At 49.6% G+C, this 22,221-nt stretch overlaps 7 protein-coding genes across 7 annotated transcripts; 4 read left to right on the top strand and 3 right to left on the bottom strand.

The window, feature by feature from the left end:
- Window positions 1–806: 806 nt before the first annotated feature.
- VE01_08343 (uncharacterized protein) lies at window positions 807–2,923 on the top strand (the record flags this gene model as incomplete). Its single annotated transcript, XM_018277768.1, has 5 exons — window positions 807–967; window positions 1,025–1,145; window positions 1,630–2,010; window positions 2,075–2,662; window positions 2,717–2,923. The coding sequence occupies 5 exons, from the start codon at window positions 807–809 to the stop codon at window positions 2,921–2,923; spliced, it is 1,458 nt and encodes a 485-aa protein (XP_018127261.1).
- A 106-nt stretch (window positions 2,924–3,029) lies between these two features.
- Window positions 3,030–6,716, top strand: VE01_08344 (uncharacterized protein; the record flags this gene model as incomplete). Its single annotated transcript, XM_018277769.2, has 2 exons — window positions 3,030–4,005; window positions 4,055–6,716. The coding sequence occupies 2 exons, from the start codon at window positions 3,030–3,032 to the stop codon at window positions 6,229–6,231; spliced, it is 3,153 nt and encodes a 1,050-aa protein (XP_018127334.1). The 3' UTR covers window positions 6,232–6,716.
- Window positions 6,717–10,925: 4,209 nt separating this feature from the next.
- Window positions 10,926–11,542, bottom strand: VE01_08345 (uncharacterized protein). The gene has a single exon (XM_018277770.2). It carries the CDS (start codon window positions 11,520–11,522, stop codon window positions 10,956–10,958), a length of 567 nt encoding a protein of 188 aa, XP_018127336.1. The 5' UTR covers window positions 11,523–11,542; the 3' UTR covers window positions 10,926–10,955.
- A 4,002-nt stretch (window positions 11,543–15,544) lies between these two features.
- On the top strand, window positions 15,545–16,837 carry VE01_08346 (uncharacterized protein). The gene is made up of 2 exons (XM_018277771.2): window positions 15,545–16,398; window positions 16,452–16,837. The coding sequence occupies exons 1-2, from the start codon at window positions 16,243–16,245 to the stop codon at window positions 16,695–16,697; spliced, it is 402 nt and encodes a 133-aa protein (XP_018127264.1). The 5' UTR covers window positions 15,545–16,242; the 3' UTR covers window positions 16,698–16,837.
- A 373-nt stretch (window positions 16,838–17,210) lies between these two features.
- Window positions 17,211–18,599, bottom strand: TSR3 (ribosome biogenesis protein tsr3). The gene has a single exon (XM_018277772.2). It carries the CDS (start codon window positions 18,395–18,397, stop codon window positions 17,219–17,221), a length of 1,179 nt encoding a protein of 392 aa, XP_018127265.1. The 5' UTR covers window positions 18,398–18,599; the 3' UTR covers window positions 17,211–17,218.
- A 33-nt stretch (window positions 18,600–18,632) lies between these two features.
- On the top strand, window positions 18,633–20,972 carry VE01_08348 (uncharacterized protein). Its single transcript, XM_018277773.2, has 4 exons — window positions 18,633–19,299; window positions 19,362–20,046; window positions 20,093–20,583; window positions 20,633–20,972. Exons 1-4 carry the CDS (start codon window positions 18,754–18,756, stop codon window positions 20,840–20,842), a joined length of 1,932 nt encoding a protein of 643 aa, XP_018127279.2. The 5' UTR covers window positions 18,633–18,753; the 3' UTR covers window positions 20,843–20,972.
- Window positions 20,812–22,122, bottom strand: VE01_08349 (uncharacterized protein). The gene has a single exon (XM_018277774.2). It carries the CDS (start codon window positions 22,091–22,093, stop codon window positions 21,044–21,046), a length of 1,050 nt encoding a protein of 349 aa, XP_018127280.1. The 5' UTR covers window positions 22,094–22,122; the 3' UTR covers window positions 20,812–21,043.
- Window positions 22,123–22,221: the final 99 nt, after the last annotated feature.

Genomic DNA, 22,221 nt, shown 5'->3' on the forward strand with positions numbered 1-22,221 from the left:
CTGCCGTGTCAAGAGTTAATATTCACCACTCCCCACTCATCACTCACCGCATCTCTCACATCCCACAACGCCCGCGCAAGACAGACTCGGTGTGCTATCCCGTCCGTGGTTCTCCTCCCACCCCGTGATAGCAAAAATGCGTATGAATAGCCCACAGTAGCCCACAGCAGCCCATCAGAAGCCAATAAATAGTGCCCCCCAGGCTGTCTCACGCCCTCAGCGTCACCCAGCCACCACCTGTGTGCGTATGCGTGAGTGAGCCAGTACGCCCGCCCAGCCGCCGCTGTCGGCATATGGTACTAGGCACCACCGCCACGCACGACGTGTTGGCCGCCGGTATAATGGCCGCCTGGGCTGGCCGCTGTCCCGTATAACTGGTCGCTGGGAATGGCTCACCGGGTGGCCGCCTGCCGCCTGCCGCTTGTCGCCTGTCTTTCCCGATGGTATGGGATGGTGGTGGTGGATGGCCCTGTAACGGCAGTGGTCGGTAGGTGGGCAGTAGGTCGTTGACTTGTACCTTCTGTACGTAAAGTACACGCTGGGGTGTGGGTGGTTGACTGGTACAATTTAGCGTATTTTGGTTGTAATTTAGTGCATTTTGGGTGTTAATTTAGTGTATTTTGGATGTAATTTAGCGTATTTATTAGAGGGGTGACTGGTATACGGCAGACGCTTGGTACCTCCCTCACCCTCTCCCGCCCTCCCAAACGGTCCCCCGTACTCCCCCGCCACGCCCCGATCCCCCGAGACACCCGCACATGACACTGGCAAATCAGCTGCCCATGTTGATTTTGGCGCCAGCAACCATGGGAGATACTTCCAGCCACCGCTATTTATGGCTGGCTACGCTTGTACCTCCTATGCCCCTCGACATGGATGAAGCATGGATGACAGGGCAGGCGGCGTTCATGGAGAGCCCCTCTACTCTCCACTCTCTCTCTCTTTCCTCTCTCTGGCTGAAATGTAGGTAGGTATAAAGTCCACTCTATGTACCCCGCACTCTACTGACACCAATGAATAACAGGCTTCTCTGCCCCTTCTCTGCCCTATTTATTCACATCCATTCACGCCGAGTACCTGTCCTCTACCTGCCATCTACTTCTTATTCCTCCCAAGAGAAGGCTGCGAGGGGGGTGGAAGAGGCTGTGAGCCGGTGGTCGTCTGTCGGTGTGCTCGCTGTGGACGCCGCTCTCTCCATTAATATGCACTCCTTCCTGGCTGAGCCCTACTTTGACCCACGCTCCCCATGATTCAGTGTGATTAGAGGGATCGATCCCCTTTCCGTCTAGACAAGAGAAACAGCGTCTGCATGGCTTTCTGCGCCCTCCACGTGAACTCTGTTATTCGGCGTGGCAGCCCTCTCAACAGACTAAGCCCGGCGGACGATTAAAGAGTATATATAGCTCTGTCCCCCGACCACCCCCTGCTGTTCGGGCTCCTACGCAGATATACTACATACACATATATACGCATACCTATCGTTTGGCTTGTTCTGGCCACAAATCAACCTGCAGAATGGTGAGTTCTCCCACTTTTCACTTTCCACTTTCCACTCCACATTTCCCTGGACCAGTACTGGGCCAGAGACCAGAGACCTTAGAGAGCACCAGCTAACTTCTTCTCCCACAGGGCACAACTACGCCCCTCGACCAGATCAAGCGCTTCGAGGTCACCGAAGTCTATGCCCACCCCGAAGCCACTGTCGACATCGTCCTCGTCCACGGCCTCAACGGCCACCCACAGAACACATGGACCGCAAAGAACGGCGTCTTCTGGCCCAGCCAGCTGCTGCCTCTGACATTACGGCAGGCCAAGGCGAGGGTCCTAGTCTATGGCTACAACGCAGACGTATATACTTTTGGCAGCGATAAGGGCGCAAGCTCTGATATGATACACCAGCATGCACAGAGCTTGCTGACGGGACTGAGCATGGAGAGAATGAGCGAGGAGAAGGAGGAGAATGCGATCATCTGGGTCGCGCATAGCTTAGGTGGGATACTGGTAAAGAGGGTGAGTGTCCCCGGAGGCTCGCAGGAGGCGTGCTTAAGACAGTGACTAAAGCTAACGTATCTAGGCACTGGAACTCTCAAACGACCTCACGAGTAAGAGCGCCGACCCAAGCCGCTCCATCTACGTCTCCACCTACGGCATTATCTTCCTAGGCACGCCGCACCTAGGCGCTGACGGCGCAAAATGGGGACAGGTCCTGCACTCACTCGTGCGGACCGTCATGCCCAAGAAGATCGTCGAGACGGAGGACCAGCTGCTCAAGACGCTGCAGAACAACAACGAGACCCTTCAGAACATCAACCTGCACTTCCTCGACATCTACCAGCGCTTCGAGATCGACATGGTGCACGAGGCTATGAGAACCGATCTCAAGGGCACTAAGATCTTCGTCGTCGACCAGGCCTCTGCCTCCCCGCCGTTACCAGGCGTCCGATACTACGGCATCGAGGGCACGCACTCGTCCATGTGCAAGTTCGAGAGCAAGAACGCCCCAGGCTATCTGAATGTCAGCACGGCGATCAAGGGGTGGGCGAATGACTGCACGCCGAAGATCCAGGCGAGGTGGGCTGCGGAGAGGAAGGCAAGGAGGCAGGCCAAGGAGAATGAGGCTAAGGAGCTACTGGGCATCTTCGTAACGGATAAGGATGATACTGTGAGTTAGCCTTAGACGAGCCGTAGCGAAATATACATTCTGACTTTTGAATAGTTGAGTGCCCCAGTGGCACAGCCGCGGCCACAGGAGGCGTCGGGAACTTCAAACAGTACGTCGGCACCTACTTCCCACCAAGCACCGGCGACGAGCCAGCCGCGGGCTGCACTCGAGGCAGCGTCGCGCCAGGCTGCGTCGCCGTTCCAGTACCAGTACACAACGGAGGAGGTTGAGGAGAGAGAAGCGGAACTGGTGGAGCGTTGATTCTGTCGTTCTGCGAGTTTTCTCTTTTTGATTTTCGTCGGGGTTGTGTTTTTTTCTTACACTCTATATCATGTCACTCTACTCTACTTCTTCTATCCTTATAAAAATGAACAGGGCTGATTTCTCTCGTGCCTATGTAGACTCGTCGCTCGCCGTATCAAACGCAAATATCGCCCAGCCTGCTGCCAGACCCGCTGATCCCGCTACTACTGCAGCCCCTACCGCGTACTTCATCAAGCCCCAGGGGTTTCGTCCTAACTCCCTTTTTGTCGGCCGCGAAGAGGAACTCGAGAAAATGCATCGCATGCTTTTCGACCGCAAGCGCCGCGCCGAGGGCGTCGCTGCTGTTCTCATCCAGTGCATCCCTGGCGGTGGAAAGACTCATCTTGCGCGCGAATATGTCTACAAGCACCTCCAGGACTTCCCCGGCGGCGTCTTCTGGGTCACTGCCAAGTCGCCTGAGCAACTGGAGGCTGGCTTCTGGCATATCGCTGCTACCGTCGCGTTACCGCCCGCGAATGGCAGCGTGGCGGCGAAGCAGACGGAGGATTTCGTCAGATGCGTTATTGACTGGTTCACGACCCACCACGACTGGCTGCTTGTCCTTGATGGAATCCACTTCGACCACAACGAGACTCTCAGTCGGTTTATCCCCGATAGCACGAATAGCAGCCTTCTCTACACATCCACCGAGCACAGTGTCGGTGGCGACCACCACTTCATGAACCCGGAGGTTATCAGAGTACCTCTGCTATCAGCGCGCGAAGCGCAGGAACTTTTCCTTCAGGAACTGGGCCGAAAGAACCCGACAACAGACGACCTTGCCGAGGCGATGAAGCTGGTGCAGCGAATGGGATTTCTGCCAGAGGTAATTCATGTGGCGGCGAAGAGGCTGAAATCGACGCAGGAACCGTTGGCCAAGTTTGCGAGAGCCTATGCGTCAGGGCCGAAGTTGAGGGCACTGGACACTTATGTAGCTGTTGTGGAGCAGCTGCGGAACTCAGGGGCGGATGAGGCATTAAATCTGATCAGTATACTGGCATTCTTCAGCAGTAGTATCCCAGTGGAGATGATTTCGTTAGGTAAGTTCCCACTCTCTCTGTGTCTATCAAGCTGAACTAACATCCACAGGCCTCAAATCAGTCGACATCCCCGTCAAAACCTACGAAATGGCCACCGGGCGCTCCCTAAACAACACCTTCAAAATCCTCAACAGCTACGCCCTAATCAGCCGCTCCGAACACGACCTCAGCCCCCACGCCTCCACCTCCTCCAAGTCCTCCTCCCACCTCCTCGCCGACGACCTCGACATAATCCGCATCCACTCCGTCGTCCAAGACTTCTTCATCGACTCCCTCCGCGCCGCCGGCACCCGCGCCGTCTGGCTCTCCCGCGCAATGGTCCTATTCACCAAATCCTACGACCAGGCTTCCCAGCGCATCCAAGCAAAGACCAATGCGGGTCTCGTCGGCGACTTCCGCTCCTACGAGATACACGCCCGCTGTCTCCTAGCCCATCTCGCGCGCTTAGAGCGTAAGGGACCACAGCTCCCCGCTATCCGCGAGCCGCTTGAAGCGTCGCTCCGAGACATCATGGCGGAGATTGTGCGGCGGACTCGCGAGTCGTCGCTGGATATCGCTAAAGGCGGCAGCGATGAAGCGTTTATGTTGTCGATTTTCGATCGCACTAGCTCCTCGTCTGATACTGGTCCGGAGACGCCCGGTCCTGCAGACTCATATCCGCCAGGTGCTCATCTCTGGGGTATAGAGGTTTCGCAACTGGAAAGCCCAGTTAGCGTGAATGATTTCCCACTGAAGTTCCCTGCCATGCCGGAGGTTGATGATGGGTATGACTCAGACTGGTCATCCAACGCCTCCGCCTCCGTCATAATGCGCGGCTCCCACTACTCCATCGGCCCCGGCATCGCTACTCCCACTAACCCCACAAACACAAACACCATCACCTCCCCGACGCTCCAACTCGACTCCCCCACACCCACAAAAGAAGAATGGACCGTCGTCCCCCCCCGCCACCCCCGCACCACCCTCCCCCGCGCAGACCTCCACCGCACCACCCGCGCCCTCGAAGCATCCCGCTACCACGACACCACAGGCGCCTTCCGCGCCGCCGCCGACCCCCGCGTCTCCCTCTCCCACGAGACCGCCATGGGCGTCCTCGAGCGGCGCGGCCGGGGCGGTAACCGCGGCGAGGGGGTAATGGGCATACCCATCCCCGGCGCGAAGGGGAATCTGCCTAGTGGGCTCAGCGCGGCGGAGGTGGCGTTGGGGGAGATTAGTAAGAGTTCCCCGCCGCCGAGTAGGGGAGGGGGACATATTCAGGATAGGGGGAGGAGAACGAGTAGTCAGAGGAGACCGAGTGAGATGCTGGGGGGGAAGAGTGCGGGGTGGCAGGGTGAGGCGGTCGCGGGGGATACGATTTTTGAAGCTGTTGGGAGTCCACTTTCGACTTCGACGTCCGGGTCAGGCACTGGATCGGGACAGAAGAGATCGAGGAGTAAACCCTCCCCGCGCCCGAGGCCAGCTACCCCGGCCGTGACGGCGCTAAGGGGTATCCCCTACGAACCCCGCCGTCCCACATCTTCCTCTTCCTCCTCCTCCGCCACCACAGGCGCCCCACCCCGACGAGAAGAAAACAACCTCTCCCCCCGCCCGCCAATACGCATGTACACCCAACCCTACCCCATCTCCACACCTGACTTCTCCGCCCCCCTCCCCCCCGCCAAATACCCCCGCCAAACAGGGCCTTTACCAATCGAATACGCACCCGCCCTCTCCACCGCCCCCGTCCTCAAAACCCCCGACGTCCGTCCACACGTCGCTAGCACCGTCAGCGCACCAACGCCGTACTTGTATCCCCACGCCCCAGCCCCCGCGATGGGCGGATCTCAACAAGGCGGCTCGGGATCGAGCTCAGGACAAGGACAGGGACGTGCGTATTTTCCCCTCCTCCCCACGAACCCGCAACGACCCCGCCGCGTGGGCGGATACAGTTCTCAACCTATGTCGCGCAACGTCTCAGGCTACAGTTCCGCGCCTATGAGTCGCGATGCCTCAGCGGGGTTGTCAGCGCAGTCGGGGAGCGGGAGTGGAGGGTCGAGAAGCGGTGGGTCTAGGAGGAGTGGGGGAAGTGATGGGGGGATGCCGATGGGGATGGCGAGGGGGAGGGGGGAGATGAGGAGAAGACCGAGTTTGGCGGAGACGGAACCGCCGCCTGAGTTGCCGAGGTTTAGTCCTGAGACGAGGGAGGGGGTTGATATGGGGTTTGGGGGGATGGGGAGGTTTAATTGAGCGGTTGGTGGGGGGATGAAGGTGAGTGGGTGATAGAGGGTGAGTGTCGAGGGTAGGCTGTCGAAGATGGATGAAGGACGAAGGACGACGGAGTATGGAAAAAGAGGAGGAAGAAATAGGAAAAAGAAAGAGGAGGAATTAATTTTGATTCGAAGTTGCATTTTGGACAGCATGGACAAAAAGATAAGGCGCGATCTTGGGATTTGTATTTTTTTATGTCATCGGCATGGATATATATGTGTGTATGGGATCTGCATTTGGCGTTTTTCATGGGATTGGGATCTGGATGGGATATGATAAGGGGAGTGGGCATTGTTATGGTATCTTTAGAAAGGGAAAAATCTTGGATACGGCATGATAATGGCGTCTAAAGGTGATGGTGAGGAGGAGGAGGGGGTGTGAATAGTGGTGTAGATTAGACTGCTTGGCTGTGTAATCAGTATCAGTATAGATTATATCAATTAGATTGAAAACTTATGACGGAGAAAGTGGTGATGCCTTGTATGTAGCTTGATTCGTAGAATAAAATGTAAATGTTCTGCATAGCAGGACCTCCTACTCCACATCTTAGAGACACCAGTGTTCGGCAGATCGTGATCCGGATCTGATCCGTAGCCCTCACGGGTCAGATCATGATCCGTCTAATATCTGACGGATATATCCGGATCAGATCCGGATCTCTTAAAAATGAGGCTTAAAAAGTGAGGCTTAAAATAGAATAGTATAATAATAGATCTAATTACTCCTCCCTTTCGTCATTAGCGTCTTCGGCTTCGCTCTCGTCAGTATCTACTATATGACCCTAGTCTCGTAAGCAGAGTAAATATCGTAGTGTTTTAGGAGAGAGCCTATTCCTCTTCTTCGTTAGAATATTAGCTCCATTACTAAAGACCCGCTCTAACGGCGCTAATGTTACGGGAATTGCTAAGTAGTCTCGAGTAATTGTAGCAATAATTAGATACTAATACTGTTTTGCTGCCTAATATTTGAGAATATCTGTTACTAGACCTAGCTAGGGCTTAACAAGCTAGCGCTTCCATTCTAGTTCTTAGTAGATACTATAAGAAATATATAAATCGTCGTTAGAGTTAGGTTCTATAGGTAATTGTAGTAAATTGGCTTTAGCATCCCTCTGCTCTTCTTTAAGGAAGTATTAGCAGTCTCTATACTAAATAAAAACGTCATGGAACTACTGCTTTACTCTATTCCGTTTAACTTCTTTAGTATTACTTAGCTAAAGACTATTGAATACGTTAAGATTCATGCGCGGATTACAAATTGTAGCTACCCCTAAATGACTCTATTAATGATTTGTAGCAAGCGTATAATACTCATTAAGCTTCTTAAAAGCAGCGATATAAGCTAGACTAATTGTTAATGATATACTAACCTCATTCTATAGAGCCTTAAGCTTCTTTATCATCTTTAGATACTAAGGAATTGTAAAGTTAAGCGTTAAGTATACACTTGCTTAAAGCTTCTACGACGGCTTAACGAATATGTAGAAGAAGTTCTAAAGAGCGTAAAGTGTTATCTAATCCTCTAGTATAAGAGTAATATTTCTTATACTTAGATCCATTTGCTAAGTAGCACAGATTGCTATAATTAGGGTCTATAGCTTAATAACAGCTAAAACCATTTCGTACGTTAAGTTCTACTAGACTAGCATATTAAGTGATAATTATAGCTTCTTTAGACTAGCAGTAATAGTCTACTTTTAAAGAGCATCTTTCTATTACCTTCAATTCCTAAATACATAGATATGCCTTTATAGCTTACTAAGGGTATTCTTAACTTTGATATTGCTTTTAGACGAGCTTGTTAGAATCTACGTAGCTCCTTACTCATACTAATAACTTTTAGCTTGCTTAGTAGGAGCAGCTTTTAAAGTCTTAAGAGCATCTTAAATAGTAATATTAATGATATAGGCTATACATTATACGTCTCCTTCCTTAACTTTAAACGTCTATGGCTGTTATGTCATCACTTCCTAGTCTTTAGCTATTTTCTCGTATTCCGTAAGCATAACAGTATTAGCTAAAGCGTTGTCTCTTATATAGGTAAAGATAGCTCCTATAATACCTATATCATCTATTACAAGTGCTAATTATTAAGCTAGATATTCGCTACTATAGATAGGCTCTTAAAGATGTATAACGTTAAGTACTTTAGACTTCTGTTGCCATTTATCGTTAATCTAGTGTGCTGTAATAGTAGCGTAGTCTATATAATTCCGTATAGACTATGCATCTATTGTTATTAATATCTAGCCTCCTCTCCTAATATAAGAATTAAGCTCGAGTTATAGCTAGCCTTAGTAGTATGAGAACTAACGCTAAAGTTCTTAGTGTAGCGTACGAGCTGATATTAATATAGTTGTTAGGCTTAAGAATTAAACTAATTTATAGAATAAATGGCTTTTAATAAGGCGTATCAATAGATTATTTAACACAATGAACTATAGTAATAACTCCTTATATTTCGAAGGATTACTAGACTGCTTTGATATAGCTAATAGGTGTAGGCTAAAGAACGATGATGTACTGCTTAACGTACTAGACGACTGTCTATTCTCATTTTTAAGGGCGTATGATACTGCTAGATGCTTTAAAGAGTAATGCCTCTATAAATTACCTGTTGACGACTGCTTTAGCCCTTGTAGCGCTATTGAAAATCTGCAGTCTAGCTATAGGCATACCATCTTTATAGTTAGCGGCTGAGTATTAAGTGGTTCCCGACGATATAAGCCCTTTGTAAATAGCTTTAAAGTCGTTAGTGGTAATATAACCCTTAGACCTTAAAGTATATTACTTAGTGATCCATTAACTACTTCGACTAATGGCAGAATAGGGGTAGATTGAGGTATAAGATGTGGTAACGACAGCTCTTCTATTTGAGAATAGCTCTCATGATCTAACGGTAAATCTAATAACTTAGAGTCGCTCATTATTACAGCGGTAATCGTCACAATATAGTAATTAGACTGCTATTATAGATTCAATTATACTACGTCTACTGTGGCCTTAGCATCCTTAGCATCCTTGGCAATATCCGTATGATCCGGATCATGATCCGGATCTCACGGATATGCCAAAATTATGACGGATAGGATAGATCCGGATCATGATCCGGATCGGGTCGGGTCATCTACGATCTGTGCCGAACACTGAGAGACACAGTGCCATTGTGTTTCAGGTTCATTTGTTGATTGTTTGATAAGCCTCTGCGACATTTAGAAGACAGCCTCAAAATATATAGCAAAAGAATGAGCTTTCCCACAAGACCGGGTTATTACGTCTGATCATAGAGCAGAAATGCTCACTCATCAAACATAGAGGCCGGCATGTCGCGTCGAGACACCAGTCTGCGACGGGTGGCTAGCTGTGGTGACAGAGATAAAGAAGATTCTCTGTGCTCAGAAGTCGATGGACCACCAAGTAACGGCGTGGATTTTTCCGCTTCTGGGGCTGTTGAACTTCTAGACCAGGTTGAGGACAATCCACTTGATGGTTCATTGTCGAAAGTGCCATCTTCTGCGACTTTGGCGAAGTCGCACTGTGGATTGTTCATTCTCTGGCACCTTTGACACCAACCGCGTACAGCCATAAAGGTGAACCATGGTGACTGATGATCAAATCCAGGTCGACGGATGCATGCATGTAGAGTGATAAAGAGATTAAAGAGGAGAAATGTAGACGAAATTGAGGCCTACCTCAGGCGCACCTTGGGCACACTTGAGACTTACTGTCAGAAGACATAGACGCGTTAAGATCTGGCCAAAAGAAATAGTTGTAGTCGGTGGATAATGCTAGGAATGCGAGCTCGCTAATGTGAAATGCGTGCCAGAGCAGGCGGAACGCGCTGGTATTTCCAGATGCGTGTTCTCCAGTGCTCACCTATATGCGCTCACATTCTTATGTAACCCGAGGGGAACTGAAATGACCAAGTCAGGATGATCTCAGGAGGGCAGCACAGATTTCTGAGTTTTATTGATTAATGAAGCTGATAATTATGCTGAAGTTGATCCAGAAGGTTAAATTGGACCCTGCCAAGTGCGGACCATGCCGATCGATTGATCGAACTAACCCGCAAGTTCAACTGAGTCCGCTACCCCTCTCCAACCTTAATTCGACGATTCTCCACTACATAGCCCACAATAACTGTCAGTTCTGACCCTTAGGTCTAACAAGTCTTTCGCCGGGATTCCAGAGTCCAGAGAACCTCGAACAACCCCATGACAGAAGGGAGAGTTGAGTTGTCATAGATCAGCGAATGAAGGGGGAGTGGTGCTGTAAAGGATCTACAATAAACAGGGCAGTATGAAGTCACGTTCTTAGTTATACGCGTATAGTATAGATCCTATACACTACGAAGACTAAACGCTGTCCCTCCTCTAGAGGTCTACGTTCCTACTATATACTCTACGCTAGGGCTTTAGAAGGAAGTTCCTTGTTACAGCCCTTAGGGAAACTATAGACCGTGTAGGGTTCCGGTATTAGTACAGGGGTTGTAGAAACCTGCCGTAACACTCACTTGCTTGTGAAATACGTTAATCACTTTGTTAATTTAGTAAGTTAGACCTTTTATCTATTAAAAGATGTACGTTAAAGACAGTAAGAATATAAACCCGCTAACGGCTGGCCGAGCTAAAACTCTAGCAGAGAACTCCATACAACAACCGAAAGCTCTCGTCGCCGTCCTGCCCTCTTCGCATCGTTACCCTATCAACAGTGGTGCTGGGGAGAATTTTCAGCATTGCCACAGAAATTAAGGCCGTTGTACCAGTTCATGTACCCATAATCCATATCCTTAAACCCATCGACACGCCAGGTTCCGGCAATGTAATAACCGCAGGCCGCCGTAACCTGCCGAGCGCCGATAACAACACTGCCCGAGAACACTTGTGCTGGAAATGAATCTCGATTGCACAAAAAGGCAACGGAACTGCCCACAACAGAATAGAAGGCCACCCCGCCATTGATAATTGGCCCATTGTTAAGATGTTTGGAAAGAGCGTTATTTGCCGCATCACAGCTTCCGTGGTCCATTCCAAAACCACATCCACACCAAGCTTGGCCGCGCTTTGCAAGCCAAGTTCCCTCAGAAAGAGCATCGTGCGGCATAGGTTCCCTAGGCGAGATGTCTATGGCGCCAGCTGGAATCAGCTCGTGGACTTCATTGCCAGATTCGTTAATGTAAGCACGGTAGACTCCGTCTGTCGCTCCCTGCGGGATTTCGAATGAGGAGGCAATGGCCATCAGGCCGAGGATGAGGAGAGGTTTTGCAAGCATTTTAGGAAGTGTACAGAAATTTCCGGCTTAATAAGATGATTAGACTCAGTAATGAAGAGTGATGAAGTGTTAATAGCAAGAGGGCCAAGAGGAGGTGGAGAGGAGGCTTATATACTTAAGCAGAATGAAAAGCTGGTCTAAAACATACACGATTTCTCCTCGGGTATCTATCTATAGAATGAGGGAAGCACCTGAGTCCTACCTCTTAGTAGTTATCATTATGTAAATCCTATAGGACTTAGAGTATAACTGGTTCTTGCCTTAGAATTATACAAGGTCTATTGCTATAACTAGAGGGTTATTAGTACAATTTAGAACTTACATTTACACGATACCATTTCTGGAGTGCTGACGGTTGCAACCGATATAGTAGCTGCATAGTGGCATTTAACCGCATCATCAACCTCGTATAGGGAGCTAAGTTCTAATATGTCACTTATATTATTAAACTCGTATAGACACCTAGCTCATATGAAAGCTGTCTCTCTAACATAATAGATTTGTATTATACCTTGCATCTGCATATTAGATTCGGATAGACATTTGCGTTCTGGTATGACAAATTCCTGAGGTTATACGTCACCTATATTATCAGACTTGTATGGAAACTTGAGTGGAATCGTTATGGGTGGGCATTGCCGGAGGATCACCGAGAGCGGGTCAGACCATGTCGCTGGTAATTAATTAGATGGCTCGTGCAAACGTACTCTCTGCAAATCGGCTGAATGATTAGCAGTAAAAGAGACAACTTGGTTGGCTAAGCTCAGTTGCCCTAGGGGTTCAATTCATGACAACAGCCCTTAGGTGCTTTTCGCACGAGATCTGGTCCGTAACTAGGATTCTCGTAAGATATAGATAGGCCTTCAGACGATTATAACAGTCTTTAGAAAATTCTAGTGCGAGTTTGTAGGTACAGAGATGATGAAAACTTAAATGTAGCCTTTGCAACTTAATTATCTGTCTGAATTTTTAGGAATGGGGGGTCGAATCAGAACATGCCTTTAAAAATACTAGAAGGCTGCTAGAAGGAACTTGTAATTAGCGGGACGTCCCGAAACGCTGGCCTAATCGGGAAGTTAGCAGATCTTGAGTGTCCGGTTAATCGGCAAGGTGTTCTAGAGCGGCGGTAGAGGGTATAATCCGTTTCATCCCGTTACTTTGCTAAAATGTTCATGGATTGCAAGGATAAGTCTAGGAGAAGGTGGGTTTAGCAAACACTTAGTAGACATCTGGTGAGGGATAATCGTGACTATCTAGTAGACTATCTGTAGGGGATAATCGGGACCATCTAATGGACCATCCGGTGGATCATCTGGTGAGGGGATGATCGCGACCATCCCTATAGGTAATAGCTAAAGTGCTCCACTTTTTAAGGGATAGGGACCACCTAGGAAGGGCAACCTTCTTTTGAATTATAACTACGAGTGAATGACGCTGAGCAGCTTTCATTGCTGTACCATTTTTACCACTTTGCTTACTCTACTCAGTCCGTTCTATATTTGCACTAGCTCTCTACCTATTAATTAAAGCAGCATTAAACGCCTATCTCTATAACCTCCATTTGCCACTCATTCAAAGTTTTAAGGAAAGACTGTGTGTTAGGATGATAACGGCTAAGGACGGGTTCTCGCAGCTGAAACCATGTCTCTATTAGTGAGATAGCCTCCTTATTGCGACTTTAGGACTTTAGCGTTAACGCAAGGTTACCCATGGCCATCAGCGTGTCTAGTGTTTATGTCTAAGCACTCTCTGTCTCGTCTCCATTACTCGCACTTCCATATCCTCAGCCTCCTTCCACTGCCCTTAACTCCATAAAGTGGAGGCCAGGCTGGCCATGCTAGTGAGCGTGTTGGGGTGCGCTACCCCAAGCATCTTCTCTATTGCTTCTAGAGCTCGCTGGTGTATTGCTTCCGCCTCTTTGTACAATAAAAGACTTTAACCCCCAGTATTCATCTTATCCTTCGATCCTTCGATCCTTCGATCCTTCGATCCTTTGATCCTTCGATCCTTTGATCCGTCGATCCTTTGATCCGTCGATCCGTCGATCCTTCGATCGTTTGCGACTTGGTTAATCGAATAAATCCCTCATAACAAAGTAGCTAGCATCTGTGCCGCGGAATTACATATCAAGAGGTTTAGGTGGAGACTAAGCCGTCTAATTGCCGGCGCGGCTGATATTATAGTATGAATGCACTATCAGCTATTACTATAAAAGACAGATCATCCCCCCTAGAAGATAGGGTTACTCATCTTGTCTTCCCTCTCTTTTATTTAAACTCTATTTTCTACCAACGAAATATACGTTACTAGTTCAACTAGGCTTGCCTTCAGTATTTTGGCTGCAACGCTTCCTACTACGACACATTTCTTCTGTGAACATCTGTGCATTAGAGCATCTCTAATCGGTATGCCGTCCATTTGGTAAATCGGAAGAGGAAATGGTCTACTGTCTCTCTCGTCTGCCCGCACGCATATCGGTCCGATTCTACCACGCCACTACGGTGGAGATACCCATTAAGCCGTGCCATGCCTGTTTAGAGCTGGGCTAATACGCCGGCTACTTTCCGTGTCAGTCGATCGTACAGTTGTCGAGTGTGTTTACCTGGGGGTGCTGTGTTAACTCTTTTAGAGTGTCTTTCGATGTTCTCTAGTAGTGCCGTGGTTGTTTCTCATTTAGCTCTTGCAATCCTGAGGGTTGTTGACCACATATAAGGTAGTTGCATCTGTGGCGTCGCTCATTGTCGGGTTACTGCCTTTGCTCTCTCTTTGGCTAGCTTCAGGAGTCCGCTCTCCTCACATGATGGGAGCCACACGACTCTCATTGTGTTTCCTTCTCGCCGCAGCGCTCTAATGGTCTCGTAGAAACGACGGACCTGCTCTTGGTCAGATTGTTGCTAGGGCTGTCTAATTGTGAGCGCGGCTGACTTGCTCCTCGTCAGCAATACGATGTTGTTGTATCTGAGCCTCGGTAGCCGACTCAAGGCAGTCGCCATTGCTAACAGCTCTCCCGAGTACGGGTTCTGGTCAGTCCTTGTGCCAAGTGTAGAGGAGGAGGTCTCTGCAGGTAGGACGCTTTTTAGAGACGCCTGGATCTCAATTGCTCCGCCTATTCCGACTACTCCATTCTGTGCTGAACTAATACTGACCGCGATGCGGACACTTGCACCTCCGTGGGCTAGTTCTCCTCACGGCTGCTGAACGATGAGTCGCCTGAACGTAGCCGAAAGATCAACCTTGTGTCAGAGTATCATCAGGTTCTAAACCCCAATGCCAGGCTACATTAGCAGGGCCATCCTATTATTTTTGATGCCGTTTGAATATAGTAATGAGTCATCGCCCAGCCGCTGTGGGCTATGCAATATTTCAAGAACTAAATACCTAGCCGGTCAGAAGAATAAGTGATGTATACGGGCTTCCCCACGTTTTCGTAGGTGTGATAACCTGTCAGCTGGAATTATAAACCGAAATATCATATCCTAGCAATTTCTGTCGATCCTGTCAGCACGGAACAATAGAGTGCGACTTCGTCGTTGATCCCAGGCAGCATGTGACATGCTTGAGTGTCCTATCCTTGAATTATCCGTCTTAAACCAGTGATTTCCAGGCATTGTGCGGGGATGCCAAGCTGCGCCACGCCAAGCCATTGATCGACGCCAGTGAAACCATAATAGGATATTAGGTTTGACCTGCGATAATCCCTGGTCTGTGCGGCTGGATATCAACGTCATGCGAAACTGCTATTTTACCAAAAATAGTACTATTTGGACCTGAGAGAAGCCATATGACGGGGAAGCCTAGCTACTCGCTTTTTATACTAGGCTCTCTTGAAATGGGACCCTTGTTAGTGGCTGCGGGGCATCTACCCGTGCTGACAGTGTATTGTTAAGGTGCCGTTAATGAGGGGTTCGGGACTGTACTCATGGGTTTACTGCTTGAGAGTGAGTCGGCTGCTAGTGGCGCTTATCAAGTCCAGCATTGCAACAAGAATCACCTTACCAGAAAGCTAATTATAAGTGAGCGAAGTTTTCTATATCTACGTTGTAGCTGTTTCATAATTGCCAGTGCGTTAAGAGTCTCTGTTATCATTCCGTCTTTGCCGTTTTTAGTCATATACAATGCTTCTAATGATACGGTGCACAGCCAGCTTAATTTACTTTTCTGTGCATTCTCATCCAATATGCTTCTCTCATTCTTCCGTTCCTGAGGTGGGGCTGACCTGCCAAGGTCATTTTCGTTGATCAACTTATAGTTTGAGGTACGAGATCAACATTAGTGACAACTTCATGTTCCAGCTCGTCGATCACTTCCATAATTATGACGCCTCTAAGGCATATTTTCTATATGTTACTTCGAATCTGCCTCGGACCAGACTACAATGCTGGAATAGCTTCATGGGGCTGTGGTATCTCTCGAGAATGAGGACTCTCTGGCCTATCGAACTAATCTTTCTGTTGTCATGATGCCTTCATAGCTGGCTTTGAGGCAGTGACGCCCTCGCAAATAGGTACCTAATGGGCTCGAGGTATCCGAGATGTGAGACTCTCGAGGACGTTAAAGGGGCATCAAAGGGGGCTCAAAAGTCTATAAGAAGGGCGGCTTTTCCCTCCCAAGATCATCATCGCAACGACACAGCATCCAAAGCATCACTGCCTACAAAGACCAACAAAATCCAATTTATACACTTTCCGAGTCTACTTAATCTACTCCTATATCAATCAACATGAAGTTCTCTACTATTCCCGTTCTCCTCGCCCTCGTCTTCGCCGTCCAGGCTGAGGTCAACTCTTGGTACGTCAGCTCCAAGGACATCACTTGCACCGGCGACGCAACCGGCCAAATCAACTGTATCCCCGGCCACACCGAGGGCGTCGAAGAGGTAACTTCCCCTTCTCACCAAAAACCAAACAGACCATCTAACCTACTCATTAGGTCCACCTTGACCACCCTACCACTCGCAACGTCGCCATCCGCGGCCGCGAAGTCGAAGTGCCAGGCCTGCAGAAGCGTGTCACTTGCAACATCGACGGTGTGACCCAGGGCCTTGCGTGCTTCACACACTGCTTCGCCATCGGCTACTGCAACTCCCACTGTGACTCTAACAACATCTGCCGCTGCACGTGCAAGGACGAGACTCAATGGTGGAACCCAATTGTCTGCAGCAAGACCAGCTGCTAAATTAGCGGCGATGATGATGATGGTGATAGTCCGGAGCTGGTGAAGTATGTAGAGGATAAAGAGGTGGAGAGGAAGGTCCAAAACTTTCCTACGGGAGGTATTAGTAGAGGAACTTGATTTTGTATCTGTAATGCATGCACACTTAAAAAATTGAACTTTGTTCAGCCCATTTTGTTGATGAGCGGTATTTCAAATGGTGATATGATCTGTTTGCAATCACTACTAGTACTATGTTGCCGCAGAAGCCCCAATAATAAACAGCCAGCAAATATATGGCGTTTATAACATGGTTGATTCGCTTAGTCCCATTAGATCGGAGTTACGGAAATGGTGCGATTGATTGCAGGGTATTGTCTGTGCTTGGGTACCAAAATAATTTCTTCTGCATATTCTAGAAGTTTTCCATTGCCAACGAGGCTTGATGGTGTACGGCGTGCTCGAACTTAAACCACATGCCACCCGCACACTCCCCTCGTTCCACTTGTAACATCACCCCTTCCCCACCCCCTGAATACCCAAGTCTACCTCTTCTTCGGTGCTCCGATAACTGTCCGCGAATAGCTCACACTTGCAAGCGGCACATCCTCTCTCCTCGCTCTCTGCTTCGCCTCGATCCCCGTCCGGTCCGTAACAACTGTCGCATCGATAATGCTGTCAAACTCGTCATCATCGCCATCGGATCCATTATCTGAATCCGCCTGTACATCAGGTTCGGCGACCGGCCCGGGACACGGAATATGCGCTGGAGAAGGTTTGGAAGTTGAGACGGGGTTGGAGAAAGGTTTCGAGGCGAGGACTTGTCGGCGCAGTTCAGCCATTTCCGCTTCGTCATCGGAGTCGTCGGAGAGATCGAAGGGGTCGCGGTCGTTTTGGGGGATGGAGGAAGATGGGTCCGAGGAGTTTTTCGGGGGTTTGGAGCCGAGGTATATTCCGTCTATGCTACCCTCATCGTCGTCGTCTTCCCCATCCTCATCATCATCTTCATCTTCGTCGGAACTCACGGCGGCTCTGTGGTTGGTGTTCCCGCTCTTCCAAATATCATCCGCTGCCCCTTCCTCCCTACTGTCCGTATATTCCTTCTCTAATCTCTCCATCCACGCCTCCTGTGCCTTCTTCACGCCCGCTTCATCCTCACACGCAGCGTAGCGCTTCAGAATACTGCTATTAATTTCCAAGAACGCGCTACCATAGCTAAATGGCGCCAATATCTCCTCTGCCCACTCAGGATGTCCACAGATATAAAACGCTGCCGCTAGGGCCTCCACGCAGTTTAGGCGCCATGGCTTTCCGTAGTTCACCGAGTTCGCCGCCACAAGATATGGTAGCAGACGCTCGCACTTCCCGCCGATGCGCGCCCACGGCACTTCACTCGTGCGCGCCCATGAGCACTCTACCACCGCTGCGCCGTAGGCCTCCATTATCTCGCGGTCTGCGGGGGAGACGGTCGCCTTGCCGTTGGGGGTGATGATGACGCCGGAATGCTTCTGGCCGATCGCGAGCTCGCGCATCAGGCCTTGCTTCATAAGTTTGCGGCCAGAGCAGCGCTTCGGATCGCAGTGACCGAGATCCCAACATGCGGCGCGGAAAGAGGGGCGGGCGTGGGGGACTTCGGAATCGTCATCTCTGGGGCCGCGTTGGCGGGGGGCGTTGGCGTATTTCTTGCCTTTGGGGCCGAAGCCGTCCTTCTTGTGGCGAACCATAGCCGGAGAAATAAATTAGGTATTTGTAGTATTTGATTTCTGAGATCGTTGCGGGATATAAAGCGTAAATGTGGCCTGCTTCGTCTTTTGTGAGTCGTATGTGTGGTTTGGGGGAGGTTGATATGCTGCCCCGCCAAATTCTACAATCACGATAATAACATTGTGCCGCTCCACACCGCCCAGTGCCTTCCCCCCGACCCTCCGACATGGCCGCGCAGTGCCAAGCTATATCTAGGTGGAGTATCGACATCACCACACCACATCATAGCTCCAGCTTCCTTCTATTGCCCAATTTCTTTGCATGCCCTCTCCCCGAACTAGCTCACACCGGGCTTCATAACCACCCAAACCCGCCCATGGAAGCTGCCTCAGCGCGTATGGCTGCGCGCGACCGCTTCTCACAAGCCGGCGACTCGGGTCCCACCCCGCTCCAGCGCTTCATCCAGCAAGCCTGCTCGCCCGAGTACTTTGAGCCGAACCTGTCGCTCAATCTCGAGATCGCGGACCTCATAAACTCCAAGAAGGGTAATGCGCCGCGCGAGGCCGCCGTTGCGATCGTCAACTATATCAACCACCGGAACCCCAACGTGGCCTTGCTGGCGCTCAGCCTCCTCGACATCTGCGTGAAGAACTGCGGATACCCGTTCCAGCTGCAGGTCGGCACGAAGGAATTTCTCAATGAGCTTGTTAGGAGGTTCCCGGAGAGGCCGCCGGTGAGGGCCACGAGGGTCCAGTTGAGGATTTTGGAGGCGATTGAGGAGTGGAAGAGCACTATTTGCCAGACAAGTCGGTATAAAGAGGACTTGGGGTTCATACGGGATATGCATAGGCTGCTCAGTTATAAGGGCTATACGTTTCCGCAGGTTAGGAGGGAGGATGCCGCCGTATTGAATCCGAGTGATGTAAGTGCTTTGGTTCCTTGTTGTTTAGTTCCCAACAGCTGGCGGAAACTGACACGTAATAGAACCTCAAGTCGGCAGAGGAGATGGAGGAGGAAGAGAGGTCTGCGCAATCGGCAAAGCTGCAGGAGCTGATCCGGAGAAGTGGGCCGGAAGATTTGCAGGAGGCGAATCGGTTGATGAAGATAATGGCTGGATATGATACCCGATCGAAAACTGATTATAGAGCGAAGGCAGCTGAGGAGGTGGGCAAAATTCAACAAAAGGCGAGGCTGCTAGAGGAGCGGCTTGAGGCTTTCCAACCCGGAGAGACAATGACCGAAGGTGATGTGTACGAGGAGCTTGCCGCATCACTGCAAAGTGCCCACCCCAAAATACAGAAGATGTGCGAGGAAGAGTCGGATGACCATGAAGCCGTGGCGAAACTCTTCGAGATCAATGATAGCATAAATCGCACGGTCGAGCGGTATAAGCTAATGAAGAAGGGCGATATTGAGGCGGCATCGAAAATCGCTAAAGGGACTCTGGGAACAACTACTGGGGTGGCAAAAAACGCTGCGAATGAGCTCTCATTAATCGACTTTGATGCCGATGGAGAGGGTGTGGGGGAAGCTTCTTCAAGTGCGCCACCGTCAAAGCCAGGTGGACTCGAAGACGACCTTCTTGGGTTATCAATGGGTGAAAGTACTATTAGCGACGCTCCCTTTGGACAGTCTGGTGCAATTGGACTTGGTTTTGGTGCAAACACAAGTATGTCATTTGGCCACACCCTATATGGCAAAGCTAACATATTTAGACATCCCTGGGCCATCATTGATATCCTCAACCACGCAAAACAACAGTGCGCGAGCTCCGACTCCTGCGGCGTCAACACCATCCCCAGCATTGACACAGCCAAATTATGCCGGATTCCAGCCGCCTGCACACCAACGACCCTCTGATCCATTTGCAGCTCTGACTCAACCACTCAGACAGTCAACGCCACAACTTACTTCCAATACTCCTTCCATGTTTGACTTCCGTTCCAATACATCTACTCCAAATCCAAGCGCCACAAATCCGCCAGTGTCCACAGATGATGATGAATGGGAGTTTGAATCTGCACTACCAAAAAACAATGGGTTGCCATCGTCGAATGTGATCACTTTGACCGACTCTGTTATAAATATCACAGCTGAAGCAAGTCGTAAATCGAATTCAGATACGGCTATCACGATATCTCTGAAGTATTCCAACAAGACCCCCATGCCAGTCTCAGATCTCGAACTCAAAGTAGCAGTGCCGAAGGTATGCTCTCCACGCTCATGTTATCCAGTACCTCACTAACTAGATACAGAAATTGCAGGGAATTTCACTCAAATGGGAAACTCTGACAGGGACAACTCTGCAGCCACTTCAGAAAGACGGAATCTCACAAGTGGTACATCTCAATGGCGTAGCACTTGGACAAGGAAACAATGTTAAACTGCGGTGGCAGCTATTGTACAAGCTTGGTGGCGACTCTAAGCAAGAACAGGGCGAGATACCAACTCTTGGTGTTGCCTAAAAAGCTGATATTATAGTAGGGGTAGGGAAAGCGTTTTAGACTTGAATCTATGTAGCGGCATTGCCAGCGTCTTGATTTTCAAGAACATAACCATGTCCCAACTGCAGTTTGTGAGGTGTCCATATGTACCATCGTTAATTACCCAAATACTGGGTACTCTATGCGAATATATATTCTATGTTGTCTAATATCATAATCCCATTATGCCAAATCCATGCCAGGCATCCCTTGCATTCCACCCACCCTCTCCCAGAATGCCTCGAAGTCTACTCCCTCCCTTTCAAACAATTCGTTCGCCTTTTTCATTGTTTCCTGTTGCCTCTCGGCGGTAAACCCACCTTCCCTCGCACTCTCATACTGTACAAGCTCAATCCAGCGGAAGAACAAACTCTCTTTTCCCATCAATGTTAGCTCATCCTTAAATAGTACAATCTTCTTTCGCGCCTCTTCTTCCTTGTTGCTACCCTGCACGTTCTCATCCCAGGTCACCCATCCATAAGCTGGGCTATGCACCAAGGCCTGTGTCTTGAAATCTGGTAGCACAGCATCCTTGGCATCTATCATCTCCGTAGCATATATCATGAGCTTCCAATCCAAATCCCACTTCGCATTTAGAAGCATGTATCCAGTCTTTTCGTGCATGGCCGTCACGCTCGTTGCGCGTCTGACCTCTTCATCAAACAGCTTTCTTGCCGGTTCCTCCGTTTCTAGTACAATGTCGACACTGGGAATTATCGCTTCGACGTCCCAAGCCTTTGATCTTCGGACTATGACCTCGCTATTCCGGAAACCGATGTTGGTTCGCCATAGGACCGGCGATCCGTTATTCGTGCCCACAAGAAATTCGCGCGGCCATGTGAGTAAGAAGTAGTGGAAGTAATCAATCAAAAAACCGAGGAACCGGTTTAATATGGACGAGAGTGTGAGAGGCGCGGTGGTGTCGTGCCTGGCGAAGGAGGTCGCGAGTGAGATGTAGAGAGGTAGCGTGTAGCTGATCCGCCACGCGATAAGGGCAATTATGGCTAGGTTCGTGAGGACGGGTACGGCGAAAACTTTCTTTTTGAATGGTTGAGGGGACGCATCGAGGGAGAGTATATAGATGTGCTTCTGGGAAAGCTGGGATAGTAGAGGTTCGAGTTGAGGGGGTGGGAGGGAGAATGGCGATGGGGGCGTTGAAGAGCGCGGCTTCTTGGGGGTGGAAGACGACTTGAATAATGCCTTTGAAGGCTTGCCTTTGGATTTCGGCGGCATTGCGAGGATGATAAGTGATTCAATTGTTTATAATTCAAGACCTAAATCAGTGTTCGAGTGGGTGGCGATGCCGTCAGCGGCTGTCACCGGAACATTTCCGCGCCGACTTTGGTTGGACCTGGATGTGC

This window comes from Pseudogymnoascus verrucosus (assembly GCF_001662655.1).
Source record: "Pseudogymnoascus verrucosus strain UAMH 10579 unplaced genomic scaffold scaffold_47, whole genome shotgun sequence".
Lineage (NCBI taxonomy): Eukaryota > Fungi > Ascomycota > Leotiomycetes > Thelebolales > Thelebolaceae > Pseudogymnoascus > Pseudogymnoascus verrucosus.

Coding starts and splice junctions, on each gene's coding strand:
- VE01_08345 (XM_018277770.2), bottom strand. CDS start 11,522: ATGCTTGCAAAACCTCTCCTCATCCTCGGCCTGATGGCCATTGCCTCC.
- VE01_08346 (XM_018277771.2), top strand. CDS start 16,243: ATGAAGTTCTCTACTATTCCCGTTCTCCTCGCCCTCGTCTTCGCCGTC. Junction 16,399..16,451: donor ACACCGAGGGCGTCGAAGAG/GTAACTTCCCCT, acceptor CCTACTCATTAG/GTCCACCTTGACCACCCTAC.
- TSR3 (XM_018277772.2), bottom strand. CDS start 18,397: ATGGTTCGCCACAAGAAGGACGGCTTCGGCCCCAAAGGCAAGAAATAC.
- VE01_08348 (XM_018277773.2), top strand. CDS start 18,754: ATGGAAGCTGCCTCAGCGCGTATGGCTGCGCGCGACCGCTTCTCACAA. Junction 19,300..19,361: donor CCGTATTGAATCCGAGTGAT/GTAAGTGCTTTG, acceptor GACACGTAATAG/AACCTCAAGTCGGCAGAGGA. Junction 20,584..20,632: donor TCAAAGTAGCAGTGCCGAAG/GTATGCTCTCCA, acceptor AACTAGATACAG/AAATTGCAGGGAATTTCACT.
- VE01_08349 (XM_018277774.2), bottom strand. CDS start 22,093: ATGCCGCCGAAATCCAAAGGCAAGCCTTCAAAGGCATTATTCAAGTCG.